This window comes from Dysidea avara, chromosome 11, assembly GCF_963678975.1.
Source record: "Dysidea avara chromosome 11, odDysAvar1.4, whole genome shotgun sequence".
In the NCBI taxonomy this organism is placed as follows: Eukaryota; Metazoa; Porifera; class Demospongiae; order Dictyoceratida; family Dysideidae; genus Dysidea; species Dysidea avara.
In genome coordinates this window covers 11,970,621-11,986,266 of record NC_089282.1, presented here as the reverse complement: position 1 = coordinate 11,986,266, position 15,646 = coordinate 11,970,621, and the positions used below count along the sequence as shown (strand labels likewise).

General features: G+C 37.8%; 2 protein-coding genes, 1 long non-coding RNA gene and 1 pseudogene across 3 annotated transcripts in view; 2 read left to right on the top strand and 2 right to left on the bottom strand.

Moving 5' to 3' along the window:
* LOC136238066 (short-chain collagen C4-like) overlaps window positions 1-1,305 on the top strand; it is a 3,829-nt gene extending 2,524 nt beyond the window's left edge. Inside the window, exon 2 of the mRNA XM_066028393.1 lies at window positions 320-1,305. Coding sequence (XP_065884465.1) covers window positions 320-1,174 — 855 coding nt within the window. The 3' untranslated portion in view covers window positions 1,175-1,305. The remainder of the gene's footprint in view (window positions 1-319) is intronic.
* LOC136237670 (ATP-dependent DNA helicase DDX11-like) overlaps window positions 1-15,646 on the bottom strand; it is a 21,652-nt pseudogene extending 6,006 nt beyond the window's left edge.
* Window positions 1,958-7,562, bottom strand: LOC136238073 (ATP-dependent DNA helicase DDX11-like). The gene is made up of 6 exons (XM_066028400.1): window positions 7,379-7,562; window positions 7,274-7,323; window positions 7,157-7,224; window positions 7,005-7,097; window positions 2,195-2,323; window positions 1,958-2,140 (listed from the first exon to the last, which is right to left on the bottom strand). Exons 1-4 carry the CDS (start codon window positions 7,468-7,470, stop codon window positions 7,020-7,022), a joined length of 288 nt encoding a protein of 95 aa, XP_065884472.1. The 5' UTR covers window positions 7,471-7,562; the 3' UTR covers window positions 1,958-2,140; window positions 2,195-2,323; window positions 7,005-7,019.
* LOC136238074 (uncharacterized) lies at window positions 9,595-12,495 on the top strand. The gene is made up of 2 exons (XR_010692742.1): window positions 9,595-10,001; window positions 11,549-12,495. It is a non-coding gene; the product is annotated as an uncharacterized lncRNA (long non-coding RNA).

The following is a 15,646-nucleotide window of genomic DNA, read 5'->3' as shown; positions in this document are numbered from 1 at the left end:
TCAAGCCCAAGCAACATCAAATAATGAAGAAATCAAGCCAGTAACATTAGTCATTATTTATTATCGTCTAAAGGCATTAGTCAAGCAGTTAGTCAATCAGAAGAAAATTCAGTTAAACATTTTTTCATCAAAAGCATTTAAGGTTGCACAAAAAGTATGCTTGAGTGTGATTATACCTAACCAATGCTGCCATGTTATTGTGAAGGAATAACAAGGCTGCATATTATTTTGTAGGAAACACAAACTTCAATGATCCCTACTATACAGTTCCATACTATGTACTGTGTACTACATACATTTACACTTCTATACCCAATAGCACAAGGATCACTATGAGGCATCCAATAATACCAACTATCATGGAATAGTCAAGAGACAAGAACAGTCCTCAAAAACCACAACAGATAAAACTATAATAAAACTGTTGCAAGGTAGAGATGGCCGAGATGGATCACCAGGAATCACGGGAGATATTGGTCCCAGAGGAAATAGAGGTGAACAAGGACCCCCAGGACCAAAAGGAGAAGGCAGGGATGGTAGAGATGGTCGTGATGGAGTACAGGGTATCAAAGGAGATGTTGGTCTTCGTGGAGATAAAGGATATCGCGGATTAACAGGACCAAAGGGAGAACCTGCAGGTGGACTAGTCTATGTTCGATGGGGTCATGATTCTTGTCCTAGTACTGGAGCACAGCTGGTATACTCAGGCAGAGCTGCTGGACCCCACTACACTTCCCCAGGGGGTGGAACTAACCCTCAATGTTTACCACTAGATCCTAATTACCTAAAATACCAATCTGGAAGACAGTCTCAGTCCCTGATATATGGGGCAGAGTATGAAAACACAAATTCACTAGTTGCTAACTCCCATGATGGTGATGTCCCTTGTGCTGTGTGTTATGTACCCACCAGAACTACACTTTATATGTTACCAGCAAAGTACACCTGTCCTACTGGATGGACCACTGAGTACTATGGATATCTTATGTCTGCATACAAAAGTCATCATCGACAACAATACTCTTGTGTGGATCACACACTTAAAACAACCATAGGATCATCTCCTAATCATAATGGCTATTTGTTCTACATTGTGGAGGCTGTATGTGGGGCCCTTCCATGTCCTCCTTATGAACAGACCAAGGAACTTTCCTGTGCAGTTTGCACCAAGTAACCGTGACTTCAAAAGCATGTGTACTATTGTAGTTATGTAAGGTCACATGTTATTGTAATGAGTGAGAGTGTAAGTGCATTACTACAGTAAGGGATTTGTTGCTATTACATATATATTTTGCTTGATGTTAAGAGTAATACTGAAGTGTCGGAACATTTTGCTAACCAATAAATATATCCTGTATCATACGTACACGCAGTAGTACTAAACTGAAACATGTGTAGCATCTGTGGACAGCCAGATATTGGAACAATGTGTATTTCATTGCCCTATTGTATCAGAGTGACCACCAGCTAAAGTACTTTGGCATTGATACACCTATTATCAGGTACTAAGATACTGACTCACATCAATACTTTACTCAGTTTATCTAAACATCCCATCAATCAGCCTATGTAGTGCCTACTGCCACTGAATAAAATGTATACAACAGGTTTAGGGATGAAAATATATGCAATTCATAAGGTGGTGAAGCCACAATACTAATTCCTTGCATTAATTTATTATTTGTATAAATTCTCATGTGCAAGATAAAAGTTTGAAACTGAACCATCACACGAGCATATTTCTTTCTGTTCGTGGTTAACACAGGCAACTAAAGTTTGGAGGCTATTGTGTATTGCTAATATCTAGAAGCAGTTGCCTCATGTATTGTATATGGGAACAAGCAGCTCACTAATTAGGCATTATGAAAAACAATGCATACGTAAGCAATGAATTGGTGACCAGTTACCCAAAAAACCTTTAAGAAACCAGGTACACACCCATACCTGATTAACAGTGTTGGGAGTAATGCGTTACATAAGTAACGCGCTACGTAATATTATTACTTTTGTGGTAACAAAGTAATATAACGAAATACGTTATAAAAACAGGTAAAATAACTCAAGTTACTTCTTAGTGATTTGCTATGTGAGGTGACTTATTTTTATCATGTGATCCTCTTCTGCTTCCTCATCATCAGAGCTAGGTCACATGAGCTCATGTGATGCACAGTTCACATTCAGACACATCTCCTACCTGCTATCAAGCTCACATGATCCATCAGTGTCACTATCATACTCAGCCACAATGATGTCAGAATCATCAATGACATCTCCTGGTATTGCTGACTTCTCCTCTGATGTACTGCCTGCACCTGGAGGGACGCTGCAGCAAAATTATTTTATATTTTAAATAAATTAGAGCTATACATTTTATAAGGTCAAATGTTAGTTATCATTGTACAACAAGCATAGTGATCCCCAACATGGTATGTCATAGTCCATCATATTAACCTACCTGTCATACTAAATTAAAATTGCTCCTAACAAGATGATTTAATGGATATTTGGACCACTGGTCCCGTAATTAAAAGTTATATCAAAGACAAGGGCTTTAGGCAAACATGTGACTACAGTATAATCAGAGCATAGCAAACAGTCATGTATATGGATTTCTCATGCGGGGAGGCGTAGTATTTCTTCTTTAAATTCAATGATATATAAATACCAACAACAAGAAAAACAGAAAACATCTAAACTGCAAGGCCAACCTGAGCCTGTAAGCATTCATTTTATTTCCCTACCCCATGCACCATTGGCATATAATGAAAACTTGCATGCAACTTTAATCACCCAGTGTGTAGAAGACAACTGTGTATCCTTAACAACTTCCCCACTTTTAATCATGCTCCATTCTCTAATAGCACACACACACACGCACGCGCGCACGCACGCACGCACACACACACCAGCTGCTAACAAAATACTCTAATTGAATAGTCACCTTCTATTACCTCACTTGGTGGCCACCTCTTTATTATGACCACCAAGCATAGGTCCCAAAACATAGTTAAGGTTACGGGATACTGTAAACCCCACATGTACACTTTCAATCATTTTTCATGATTAGGGGTTTGATTTTTCTTAATGCATTGTTATCAAATATTTATGCATTCTTAACTTCTCATTAATCGACATGGAATTCAAATGCTGCTATGGAAACATGAGTTGTCCCCATGCCAATTAGTGAAAACCATGAACCAAAAATCAGACCAATGAAGAACCATGAGAACTTACTAACAATTCTAAGATTTGAAGAACATCACTTGTGAGGGACTGACAACAGGATTTGTGAATAATGTGTATAGTTGCTGAAATATGACTACAATATGGCCTAAAGCAAGACACAGTGGTGACAAAATTAATTTTTAAATTGATATCACAAGCACTAGAAACATTATTTCTAACAAATGGCTCCGTCAGGACCTAGACAAGAAGCCAAACTAGTAGTCTGTTTATACGAAATGTTAACAACTAGTTTGACAGTCCTGATTTTTGGTTCAGGAAAATATCACCATTAGTCAGCAAAACTATACGTGGCGCCAGTTGCTAAGTGTGTTGTATCATAGATTATATAGTCGTTACCCGGGATATGAAACGTAACCGCGCACTCCAATAGCAACAATACATTCCAAATTCCGCATCCGTGTTGTTAATTATTTCTATGCGCTCCTCGTTCTTGCTTGATGGTGAAGCAAAACTACCGACTCTACTCCATTGTTTGTTCGTTTAAAAGTGAGTTTAAGTAACTGAAAGACCATGCTGCTAAAAAGAAGCGGTAAATTCGGCCGTGTTTTGACGTTTCTAAGAATTTATGAGAAATTGGGGCGAAGTGGATCATGCCTATTTTTGTGTACCAAATTCATTGCAATAACACTTCTATTTAGACAGTCCAATGCTTTTCTACAGTAAAGAACTCACCCAAGATTAATAATAACTGGTTATATTATTGATTTCATCCTGGTACGTCTGGTTGTGGACTGCTGTTTGTAAGAGTTGTTAATAGCAACAAGAAATTTTTGTGGACCTGCCAAGCTGAACTGCTGGTACTAATTCAATAATTTTTATATTGAAAGTTATCTACTGTTGTTATAGTTTGAGATGAGCCATATAATAAAGTGTTGTGTTACTGGTGATTGTTTCTATGACTCACAGAATTCACTCATTATGTGTGATGTATTTTACACTTCTATATGTGTTGTATTTATTACACTAATTTGTTATACAGATAAATTTAGTAGAAAACAACCTGCATTCCAATAAAGGAAGGTTGTGTATCTACCACTGAAGCAATGGAAGTAGCTGCCTGCTTTGGCCAGTAACTACTGAAGGTGATTTAGCACTACAAAAGATGTGAAACATCAATTCAGCTGCTTTTAATAGAGCAGCCAGGTTGCCTTTGTCTTCTAAACTTTAAATTGTCTAGTTGCATTTTTGAGAGCTATTCAACAGTTTTAGTGGATCTCATCATATATATCTGACTTCGGCAAGTGATGAAATTTTTTGATTAGACTTCCCTAGCTATAGACGGCACATTAGATGACACATACCTGACATCATAATACAATAGCACTATATGTTGTCAGTGGTGATGCTGTACTTTTTAATGGTCAGGCTAATGGTAGTCTCCACTGCTATCTACAGAGTGTCATCATGTACAACCTGGCCACGTGATAATATATATGCTGTTCAAATCTGCATGTACATCATATACCAACGTTTACTGCGAAACACAACTTGTAAATCAGTAGTCAGTTGACCACATGCACATCTAGCAGTAAAATGGAAGTACTCATGTTGTATATGTAATTGTAGCACAATAATTGTGATATAACACACTGTATGTAGAAAAATGTAATAAAATATGACTGTCCTTCAAATTATTTTTACATCGGCCACTTGGAGTTCAGTCATTCATTCAAGAAACTTTGCATGTATATCTACCACTAGTGAATCTCAGAGGTATTCCATTTATGAGGTTGCATCCATGACCATGCGGCATCGATCGTTTGATCATGTCATTAATCGCATCTCTGGTATAATACATTTTCCACCAGTACCTTGTGAAAAGGCTTAATTGCAGAGGTTGGTTGGAAATGAATGCAATCCGGTACACTCTAGATGAAGCAAGTGACAAATTATGTCACCATATGCTTCACCATAGACAATAAACACCCCCACTCTACGGTTTCACGCAGCTACACCAATTCTTTAGCAGATGTTACATTCATGCCTGTTGTTCAGGCAAATCTGGTTGCATTGTCTTAGTTAATGGTGATTACACAGTGACACAGACTATATCTTTATCAGGGATATGAAACAGTACCATCTCGATTATCGCACACTCCATTTGTATAAACTACTGTAACTACCTCTTCCACTTTTCAGGTGTTCATTCACATGATATGGGCGTAGCATCTCATGTAGCATAAGGCATCATCTTACTGTTCCTTAGATCTGTTCTTGTAATGTCACAGATTCGAATGTCGTCTATGTCTTGTACGACACAAAACCCATCAGCCCCAGGAGCAGTCACTGAAGTGCGAAGACCATGCAGTTAGTCCGGAATGCATGCCGGCATAGATAGTGCCATATGCTGCTTTCATACAGCAACTACAGTAGCCAGATCATGCTCCTCTCATGCTGTTATACATCTGCTCAGGAAGGTGCTTATAAGTGCCATGAATTTCGGTGACTGAGTCACCAGAATATGTACACAGTTCTCCTAGTTTTCTGTAAGGTCTAGCGGCTATTAACGTTTGACCACTGGTAGCTGTGCTATAAATTGGATTAAAAAAACGAGGATAAAGAATGTAGCTTGGTAATAACTACCTTATTTTTATCTTAGCTCACCTTCAAATAGTTCTTTTAGAGAGTCATTTAGTAGTTTGCCATCACCTGTGCATTGTAGTTAAGCGCCTCAACAGAGTGTCAAAAGCGAAGTGTTTCATATCCCGGGTAACGACTATATAATCTATGGTTGTATCTATGTTATCTTGTACTGTTACGTGTGTTTTCTTGTACCTGTCCAGTCAGCATGCTATGATTCTCCCAACAATTTAAGCCTGTTACCAGCTGATACACAACACAACAACACCAAACCCGCCTTAATTATGTAATAAAATTTTGTTACAGAATAGTTTAAAATGCGTGGGCGGAACAAATTACAAAACCTGCTTTAAACCAAGCAGGGATAAATAATTTCAACAACTGTGTTGTGTTAGCAATACAACTAATTGTGCTTGTTTGTTTTTACTACAGAACAACGACTGTTCTTGGGTGTGTGGTCTACAATAGAGCAGTGTTTTATAAAAACGCGCCCCAAAAACCAGACTAACAGATTACTGAATCCTTATAATTTCACCACAAGTGACTAAACAACTAAAATAATATCTAGGTCCTGTGGAAGCAATTTCTTAAGTTACTGGTTGTATAGACGTTTTTTTGAACTTTTAGTAGTTTTTTCGAGTGAAACAAGCTCTTTGAAGGCTTGTAATCGAGTCACTGGGAAGAAACACGCCAAAAACGCTTCCACAGGACCTAATAAATTTAATATACAGTATCACTATGCCCCAGAAATGCCAATAGAGCCTACAGCTTTTGCTGTATTTGGCGGCTGAAAAACATGGTAGTGACAGCTGGAGCTGAGCGATGTGGGCTGGCTTACTTGTGTTACTACAACAAATTGTAGTGTTCCACCTGCCTCAAACTACACTGTAGCTACATAAAAACATTAAATATGAAGAGTTTCACCTTAATTTAAAACTTTTCACGCTGCTAGACTGGTTTTATGGGCTTCTCAAAAAGAATCGATAGGCATTCAAAATTTTGAATGATTGCCCGTGACTATAACGTAACCTTAAGGTTTACATCATAACTTCATAATAAAAGACCACCTCAATATTAAGGTCATATTTTGTGTCCCTATTAATATTTTGCTGTACAAACAATGCTCCAGATGACTGCTCTATTAGAGTATCACACGGTACATGTAAACAAACACACACCTTTCTCTTCATCCATTACTTAGCTGATGGTCCATACAACTCTTTCAGCTTCTTCATTCTTTCCTTCCTTCTCAACCTTCTCTCCACTGCCTCCTGATAATTTACAGTTGCCATTTTGGCATTTACAAAAAAAATCTTTAAGCAGTAGTTACCTTCAACTTGGTAGCAGTTTCCTTAGCCGCTTGTTTCTCCTCAAAATCTCTCATCCAATCCGGCTCATCTATTTGAGGAGCACCATTAAAATAAATACAAATAAAAATTCAGTTTACTTGTGTTGTTGTTGTTGCTTTTTTCTGTCTTATTCTGTTCAACACAAGAGCTGTAACAAAGTCACCATGTTGTAGTGACGTTCATAATGTATCACATGTACAAACCTTCTTTCTCCTTTGAGTATCTTTTCTGCTTCAATTTTGTCTCGCTCGTCACTGTCCTTCAGCCACTTCAGTGCGCCACAAATCAAACTCATGGATTTTCCCTAAGTACCAACATGATTTGAAGACAAAATTGGAGGATAATACCCTGAAATACCGTTCCTGTCGGGCTTTCGAATAATCCTATTTTGCCCTATTCCAATGTCGTGTACAGTTCATGCATGAAGTTTTGCTGGATATCATATGGCTTGAAAGGGAATGGAAATTTGTCAGGGGGTGAAAGCCTCTCCACATATTCCATTGGACTAACACACCAACTGGGTTCTGTAGCATAACACTCGCTTATAGTCTTTCAGCACGCCATTCCCTCACCATAATTATGGATTACAATGTAATTCGGGTGCCATAATTTCAAAGTTGAATAATTACAATTACCATCTATTTCTGCAATTCTATTAAAACACTGGCCTAGCTGCCACATGGGAAGTACCTGCCCAGCCACTCCAGCCAATTCGCAATCCCCCAGACATTGTCATTCCTATGTATACACCAGGTGAAACCAAGAGTTCATAATATATATACTGAGGAGAGTGTCCTACTCTAATATACCCTGTAGAAGGGTGTATCGTGAAGTTATAACGTAACGACAAGATGTTGTGGTTTGTGAAGTATGAGCACATTTGCAACGCTCAGGACATCCATATTCACGAATGGTCTAGCAAGAAATGCCTATGAAGCGGTCTTAACCCATGAAGGAATGATTGTAGTTTGGTGAAAAACGCTTAGAGCTGGAGTTAATTTGGTTGCTAGCGACGTTGTTAGGCATGCGCTGAATCGATACCGTGTTCAACTAATGACATCATTAATTATACAAAGAAAAACTGGCAAACTCAGGAGTGGTGCGTCATAACTTCACGATATGCCCTTCTACAGGGATATATGAGAGTAGGATACTCTCCTCAGTATATATATTATGAACTCTTGGTGAAACTTAAAAGCAATGACAATCACAAAAAGGTTCCTAACATAATTCATAAAAATTTAACCATTCATCTGGCCATACCACAGTTAATTCGTTCATTCCTTGTTACGCCTGAATTTCTCTCTAACATACATAGAGATATCAACAAAATAAGGGAGTGAAAGGAAATTAGTTTATAGTTTGCAATCATTAAAGGTTTGCTCTAAACTGAAAGTACATAAACTGTAGTTGCATATCTTCTAAAAAAAGTTCTATTTACAAAACATTGGGATATGTTGGTCGTAATTCATGAATTACTACACAATAGTAAAAATTCCAGACTGACACTTTGTCCCATAACTGAATTATTCAATGTCCTATTAAGTCAATAATGATCAGCCCAAACACAGTATAATCTCACTATCACTTTTAACACTTCTATAGTACAACACACACTCTGGCCCACATGTCTTATTAGAACATCACAGGATTTGTATGTGTGTGTAGACTGTAGTCCTTGAACATCCGTCCATCACTGTGGCTTTATCATATCCTTATTTTCGGTGTCATGACATGGTTTAGCTTGTTGCATAAAAACGATTTTCTTAAAGTAAATGACATGTGTCAAAAGTATCACAGAGAAAGATTAAACCATGCATAACCATGCATAGTCAACAAGTTTATAAATAAACAGGAATTAAAGCTACAGGTTAATGTACAGGTTAAACCAAAGATAGAGATGTTTTTAACTGAGTGGCCACTGTATAATTGTGATTTAAAATTACAACATGTCACTTTTATCAGCATTATAAAAATAGTTCATTACCAACAGTTCTACCAACATATGTGAATACAAGATATCATGTACAGCGAGGCTTTGTGAACCATAAGATAAATATATTTCAATACTAAAATGCATTGAAGCTAAATAACTGTTATATGCATTCCAATAACTGCTCACGTAAACGGCATAAACGTCATAGCCAACAATTCTACTGTATGTTGTAATCACTTGCAACATGCTTAAATCATAGCCCAAAGCACGTGGAAGCTACAGTGCTGTGAAGATTTCAAAATTTCCAAAGGTCAAATCAACCCCCTTCCCCTCCCCTCGATCTCAAAGGGATAATTATTAATATTAATCACAATACAGAGTTTTTTGAGAGCTTATTAGTAGTATAAACAAAGTATATTTCTTATCTTTCTGTACTGGTAAGCCAGGTACTAGCATGCACTTTGGTATGAGGGAGATATGTATTTAGTCAACAGTTTGTATCATCACCACCACAACCCACCATGGAATGTCATTAGATAAATATTGATGACATCACTTTCAAAGTAAGAATATATAAAGCTTGCAGCACACAATAACTGCACTAGTCAGTTATAACAGTGATGGGTGCAATTTCTACAGTACAAGTTAGTGTGGCACTATCAGTAGTATGTCTGGTAGTAGTGTTAGCTGGTGGTTGGTACTTACAGTCCTCACTGATACAGTTAAACACACAAGTCATGGAACAAGACTACCTCAATCAGGAACAGACCAAACACATTGAAGAACTTAATGAACAAATTATCAAACAAAATAATCAGATCAGTGAATAACAGGTACAACTGGAACAACTAAACATCATCATAGATGTCATACTGGATAGGAATGGAAAGGTAATCAATTGCATTAGAAAATGATCATGTGGTATTAATGGAAATTCGGAAAATCACATTTTTTCCTTGTTCTTGTTTGTTTACTTTCTTGTAGCACAATTATGACTGGTGAACCTGCCCATACCTCATTAGAAGAAAGAATAGTGCCAGACTTAATATTTTCATCTGAATGTGTGCCACCTAACTATCAATTACTGAAAGGTGAAGTGGCCATTATGCTTCGTATTCAGTTATATTCAGCCTGTTACTAATGAAGAACAGTATGAGAAGCACCTCTGCAATCAATACAGTCGGGGGGGGGGGGGGGGGGGGGGGGTAGGACATGATGTCACAACGTACCAACTACTTGCATCATTGTAGATGCCAAAGTCAATTGTATTTACTACTAACAAGTAAGAATACAGCAAACATTAGCATTGGTACCTGAAATTAAGACAGCAGTATTTATGCTAAATAACGTATCATTGTAAAATTCACCATAATATCACTGGGGATTACCAGGGATTAGTAGATATAACGATTTCTACTGTAGTGAAGTACCACTTCTGAAAATAAACACAGCGCTAAACTTCACGGTTCACTAGAGCTTAACCCTATGGCAAAATGTACAGTACGCATGCATCATGCAATTATCGTGACATCATGTCAAACCCCCCTGCAATCCAGTCACTAGCTGCGAAAAGCATGGATGATTCCTGTTACAAACACAGGGAAGCCATCACATGCCACCACAAATCGACTTCTTGCACTGTTAGCGAAGAGAAATGGGACACAAAGGAGGACAAAGGTAAGTCCATAATGCGTGTATTGTATGTACTACAGTATGTCTGTTGGGCTGAAGCGATGTCTAACAGTGAAACAAATATCAAGTAGCTGTTATTGAGTTATGCTTGTGGTTAGCAGGCAGGCAGGAAGTTAAGTCAATAGAAAATTCCATTGAATAACTTTTTTTTAAATTTCACAGTTGCCTTTTTGGGTTATACTGAAGGCAATTTTGGGCTTGGGTATGTGTAACCAATAGTGCCAAAGCGCCATGAAGGTACAATGAGGCTGGTTTCTGGTCAATATTTTTTTAAAAGAAAGTGCAAACAATCCCTGACTGTATGATTACTAGTAGTTGCTGCAGATGGTAAAAGGCACCTCTCAAGCCAAAGTCAAATAATAAGAAATCAAGCCAGTAGTATTGACCACTTTATTATTGCCTAAAGGCATCAGCCAAGCAGAAGAAATTTCCATTAAATAATTTTTTGTAGCTACTTTTTGGAAGCATTTCGAGTTGTACAAAAGCATTCTTGGGTTTGACTATACCTAACCAATACTGCCATGTTATAAATAAAAAAAAGGCTGGGTATTCTTTGGGGGAAAATACAGTCTTCCATGACCCAACTATACAGTTGTATACATACATACATACATACATACATACATACATACATACATACATACATACATACATACATACATACGTACATACATACATACATACATACATACATACATACATACATATAATGTACATTTATTCCTCACACTTCTATACCCAATAGCACAAGGATCACTATGAGGCATCCAATAATACCAACTATCATGGAATAGTCAAGAGACAAGAACAGTCTTCACAAACCACAACAGATAAAACTATAATAAAATTGTTGCAAGTAGAGACGGCTGAGATGGAGCACCAGGCATCAAGGGAGATATTGGTCCTAGAGGAAATAGGGGTGAACAAGGACCCCCAGGACCAAAGGGAGAAGGCAGGGATGGTAGAGATGGTTGTGATGGAGCACAGGGTATCAAAGGAGATCGCGGATTAACAGGATCAAAGGGAGAACCTGCAGGTGGACTAGTCTATGTTCGGTGGGGTCATGATTCTTGTCCTAGTACTGGAGCACAACTGGTATACTCAGGCAGAGCTGCTGGACCCCACTACACCATCCAAGGGGGTGGAACTAATCCACAATGTTTACCACTAGATCCTAATTACCTAAAATACCAATCTGGAACACAGTCTCAGTCCCTGATATATGGGGCAGAGTATGAAACACAGATTCAATAGTTGCTAACTCCCATGATGGTGATGTCCCTTGTGCTGTGTGTTATGTACCCACCAGAACTACACTTTATATGTTACCAGCAAAATACACCTGTCCTACTGGATGGATCACCGAGTACTACGGATATCTTGTGTCTGCACACAGAACTAATCATCGACAACAATACTCTTGTGTGGATCACACACTTAAAACAACCATAGGATCATCTCCTGATCACAATGGCTATTTGTTCAATACCGTGGAGGCTGTATGCGGAGCCCTTCCATGTCCTCCTTATGAACAAACCAAGGAACTTTCCTGTGCAGTTTGTACTAAGTGACTGTGACTTCAAAAGCATGTGTACTATTGTAGTTATGTAAGGTCACATGTTATTGTAATACATGAGTGAGAGTGTAAGTGCATTGCTATGAATACAGTAAGGGATTTGTTGCTATTACATATATATTTTGAAGTGGGGGAACATTTTGCTGACCAACAAATATATCCTGTATCATACGTACACGTAGTAGTACTAAACTGAAACATGTGTAGCATTTGTGTACAGCCAGATGTTGAAACATTGTGTATTTCATTGCCCTATTGTATCAGAGTGACCACCAGCTAAAGTACTTTGGCAATGATAATCACCTATTGTCAGGTACTAAGATACTGACTCACATCAATACTTTACTCAGTTTATCTAAACATCCCATCAATCAGCCTATGTAGTGCCTACCATTGCCACTGAATAAAATGTATACAACAGGTTTAGGGATGAAAATATATCATGCAATTCATAAGGTGGTAAAGCCACAATACTAATTCCTTGCACTAACTTATTATTTGTATAAATTCTCATGTGCAAGATAAAAGTTTGAAACTGAACCATCACATGAGCATACTTCTTTCTGTTTGTGATCTCATTAATAAGCATTAACAAACCTTTCTTCTTCTTCTTCTTTTGCAGTTCCAGACACCTGTCATTGATCATTTGAAAACTTCTCAGCTTCTTGACTTGCTCATTGATACACATGTTCTATAAATGAGAACAGGATTAGTCAAGGCTATCAAACTTTGGTCAACATCATTCTTTACCTGCCTTGATCCCATTGAGATCACCTGCACATCAGTGACATAAGGACTATACTGGACCTCATGTACAAATTGTGCCAGTTGTGAATGAGTCCGACTGCAATAGAAAACCTGTAGTATGGCAATAAACAATTGATGTACTATACAGTTGCCAATTCATTTAAGGTACATGCACTCTTAAACACATTTTGTGAGTGCTCTATTAGAGTAGTTAGTGATTTGCTATGTGAAGTGACTTACTTTTATCATGTGATCCTCTTCTGTTTCCTCATCATCAGAGCTAGGTCATATGAGCTCATGTGATGCACAGTTTACATTCAGACATATCTCCTACCTGCTATCAAGCTCACATGTTCCACCAGGGTCACAATCATACTCAGCCACAATGATGTCAAAATCATCAATGACATCTCCTAGTGCTGATGACTTCTCCTCTGATGTACTGCCTGCACCATCCTGGAGGGATGCTATAGCAAAATTATTTTATACTTTAAATAAATTAGAGCTATACATTTTATAAGGTCAAATGTTAGTTATCATTGCACAACAAGCATAGTGATCCCCAACATGGTATGTCACAGTCCATCATATTAACGTACAGTACCTGTCATACTAAATTCATGTTATCAAAGACATTAAAAGTTATCAAAGACAAGAGCTTTAGGTGAACATGTGACTATAGTGCAATCAGAGCTTAACAAACAGTCATGTATATGGATTTCTCATGTGGGTACCTGTAGTATTTTCTTCTTTAAATTATTCAATGATATATAAATGGCAGCAACAAGAAAAATAGCAAACTTCTAAACTGCAAGGCCAACCTGAGCCTGTAAGCATTCATTTTATTTTCCTACCCCATGCACCATTGGCTTACAATGAAAACTTGCATGCAACTTTAATCACCCAGTGTGTACAAGATAACTGCGTATCCTTAACAACTTCCCCAATAGATGAATTTCATAATAAGGAATTTTAAACCGTTGCCCCTAGCAACCTAAAATTTACATTATTTTGTAGGTGTGAATGTCAAAAGTAATATTCCAATTTTTAAAATGATAGTATATTATAGGTCATGAGATATGGCATTTCAAAGTTTGCAGTTCTCCCATACATTATCTATGGGAGGGGATAACAGTTGCCCCTTCTGGGCAATCACATGGATAATGTATGGGAAAACCACAAATTTCAAAATGCCATATCTCATGATCTATATACTCTATCATTTTAAAATTTGGAGAGGCTAATTGTAAGATTCACACCTACAAATAATATTACATTGAGAATTAACATGAACTGAATTTGTCGTATTCCCACACATTATTCATGTCATGTGATTGCCAGAAGGGGCAACTGTTGCCCCTTCTCATAGACAATGTATGGAAAACGACAAACTTTATAATATTATATCTCATGGCCTATAAATGCCATCCTCTTAAAATTTGGAGATGTTACTATAGACATTTACCCCTACAAATATTGTAAAATTCAGGTTGCTAGGGGCAACTTTTGTTATTATGAAATTCATCCATTATAATCATGCTCCATTCTCTAATAGTACCCCCACAACAGCCGCTAACAAAATACTCTAATTGAATAGTCACCTTCTATTACAATGAATCCTCACTTAGCGACCACCAAGCATAGGTCTCAAAACATAGTTAAGGTTTACATCATAACCTCATAATTTAAGACCACCTCTTAAGACCATATTTTGTGTCCCTGTTAATATTTTGCTGGACAAATGATGCTCCAGATGACTGCTCTATTAGAGTATCACACGGTACATGTAAACAAACACACACTTTTCTCTTCATCCATTGCTTAGCTGATGGTCCATACAACTCTTTCAGCTTCTTCACTCTTTCCTCCCTTCTCAACCTTCTCTCCATTGCCTCCTGATAATTTACAGTTGCAATTTTGGCACTTACAAAAAATTCTTTAAGCAGTAGTTACCTTCAACTTGGTAGCAGTTTCCTTAGCCACTTGCTTCTCCTCAAAATCTCTCATCCAATCCGGCTCATCTATTCGAGGAGCACCATTAAAATAAATACAAATAAAAATTCAGTTGTTGCTGCTCTTATTCTGCTCAACACAAGAGCTGTAACAGTCACCATGTTGTAGTGGCATTCATAATGTACACATGTACAAACCTCCGTTGTCCTTTAAGTATCTTTTCTGCTTCGATTCTGTCTCGCTCGTTACTGTCCTTCAGCCACTCCAGTGCGCCACAAATCAAACTCATCGATTTTCCCTAAGTACCAACATGATTTGAAGACAACATTGAAGGCTAGTACCCTAAGATACCGTTCCTGTGGGGCTCTCGAATAATTCTATTTTGCCCTCTTCCAATGTCGTGTACAGTTCGCGCATGAAGTTTTACTGGATATCATATGGCTTGAAAGGGAATGGAAATTCGTCTGGGGGTGAAAGGCTCTCTGCATATTCCATTGGACTAACACACCAACTGGGTTCTGTAGCATAACACTTTTTTAGACTTTTACCACGCTTTTCCCTCTCCAT

Bases quoted from the DNA above. Each gene is read 5' to 3' on its own strand.
- LOC136238073 (XM_066028400.1), bottom strand. From the start codon at position 7,470: ATGAGTTTGATTTGTGGCGCACTGAAGTGGCTGAAGGACAGTGACGAG. The intron at 7,324-7,378 runs GTTTGTACATGT...ACTTTGTTACAG, and splicing joins ATACTCAAAGGAGAAAGAAG to CTCTTGTGTTGAACAGAATA. The intron at 7,225-7,273 runs GTAAACTGAATT...CTCCTCAAATAG, and splicing joins AAGCAACAACAACAACACAA to ATGAGCCGGATTGGATGAGA.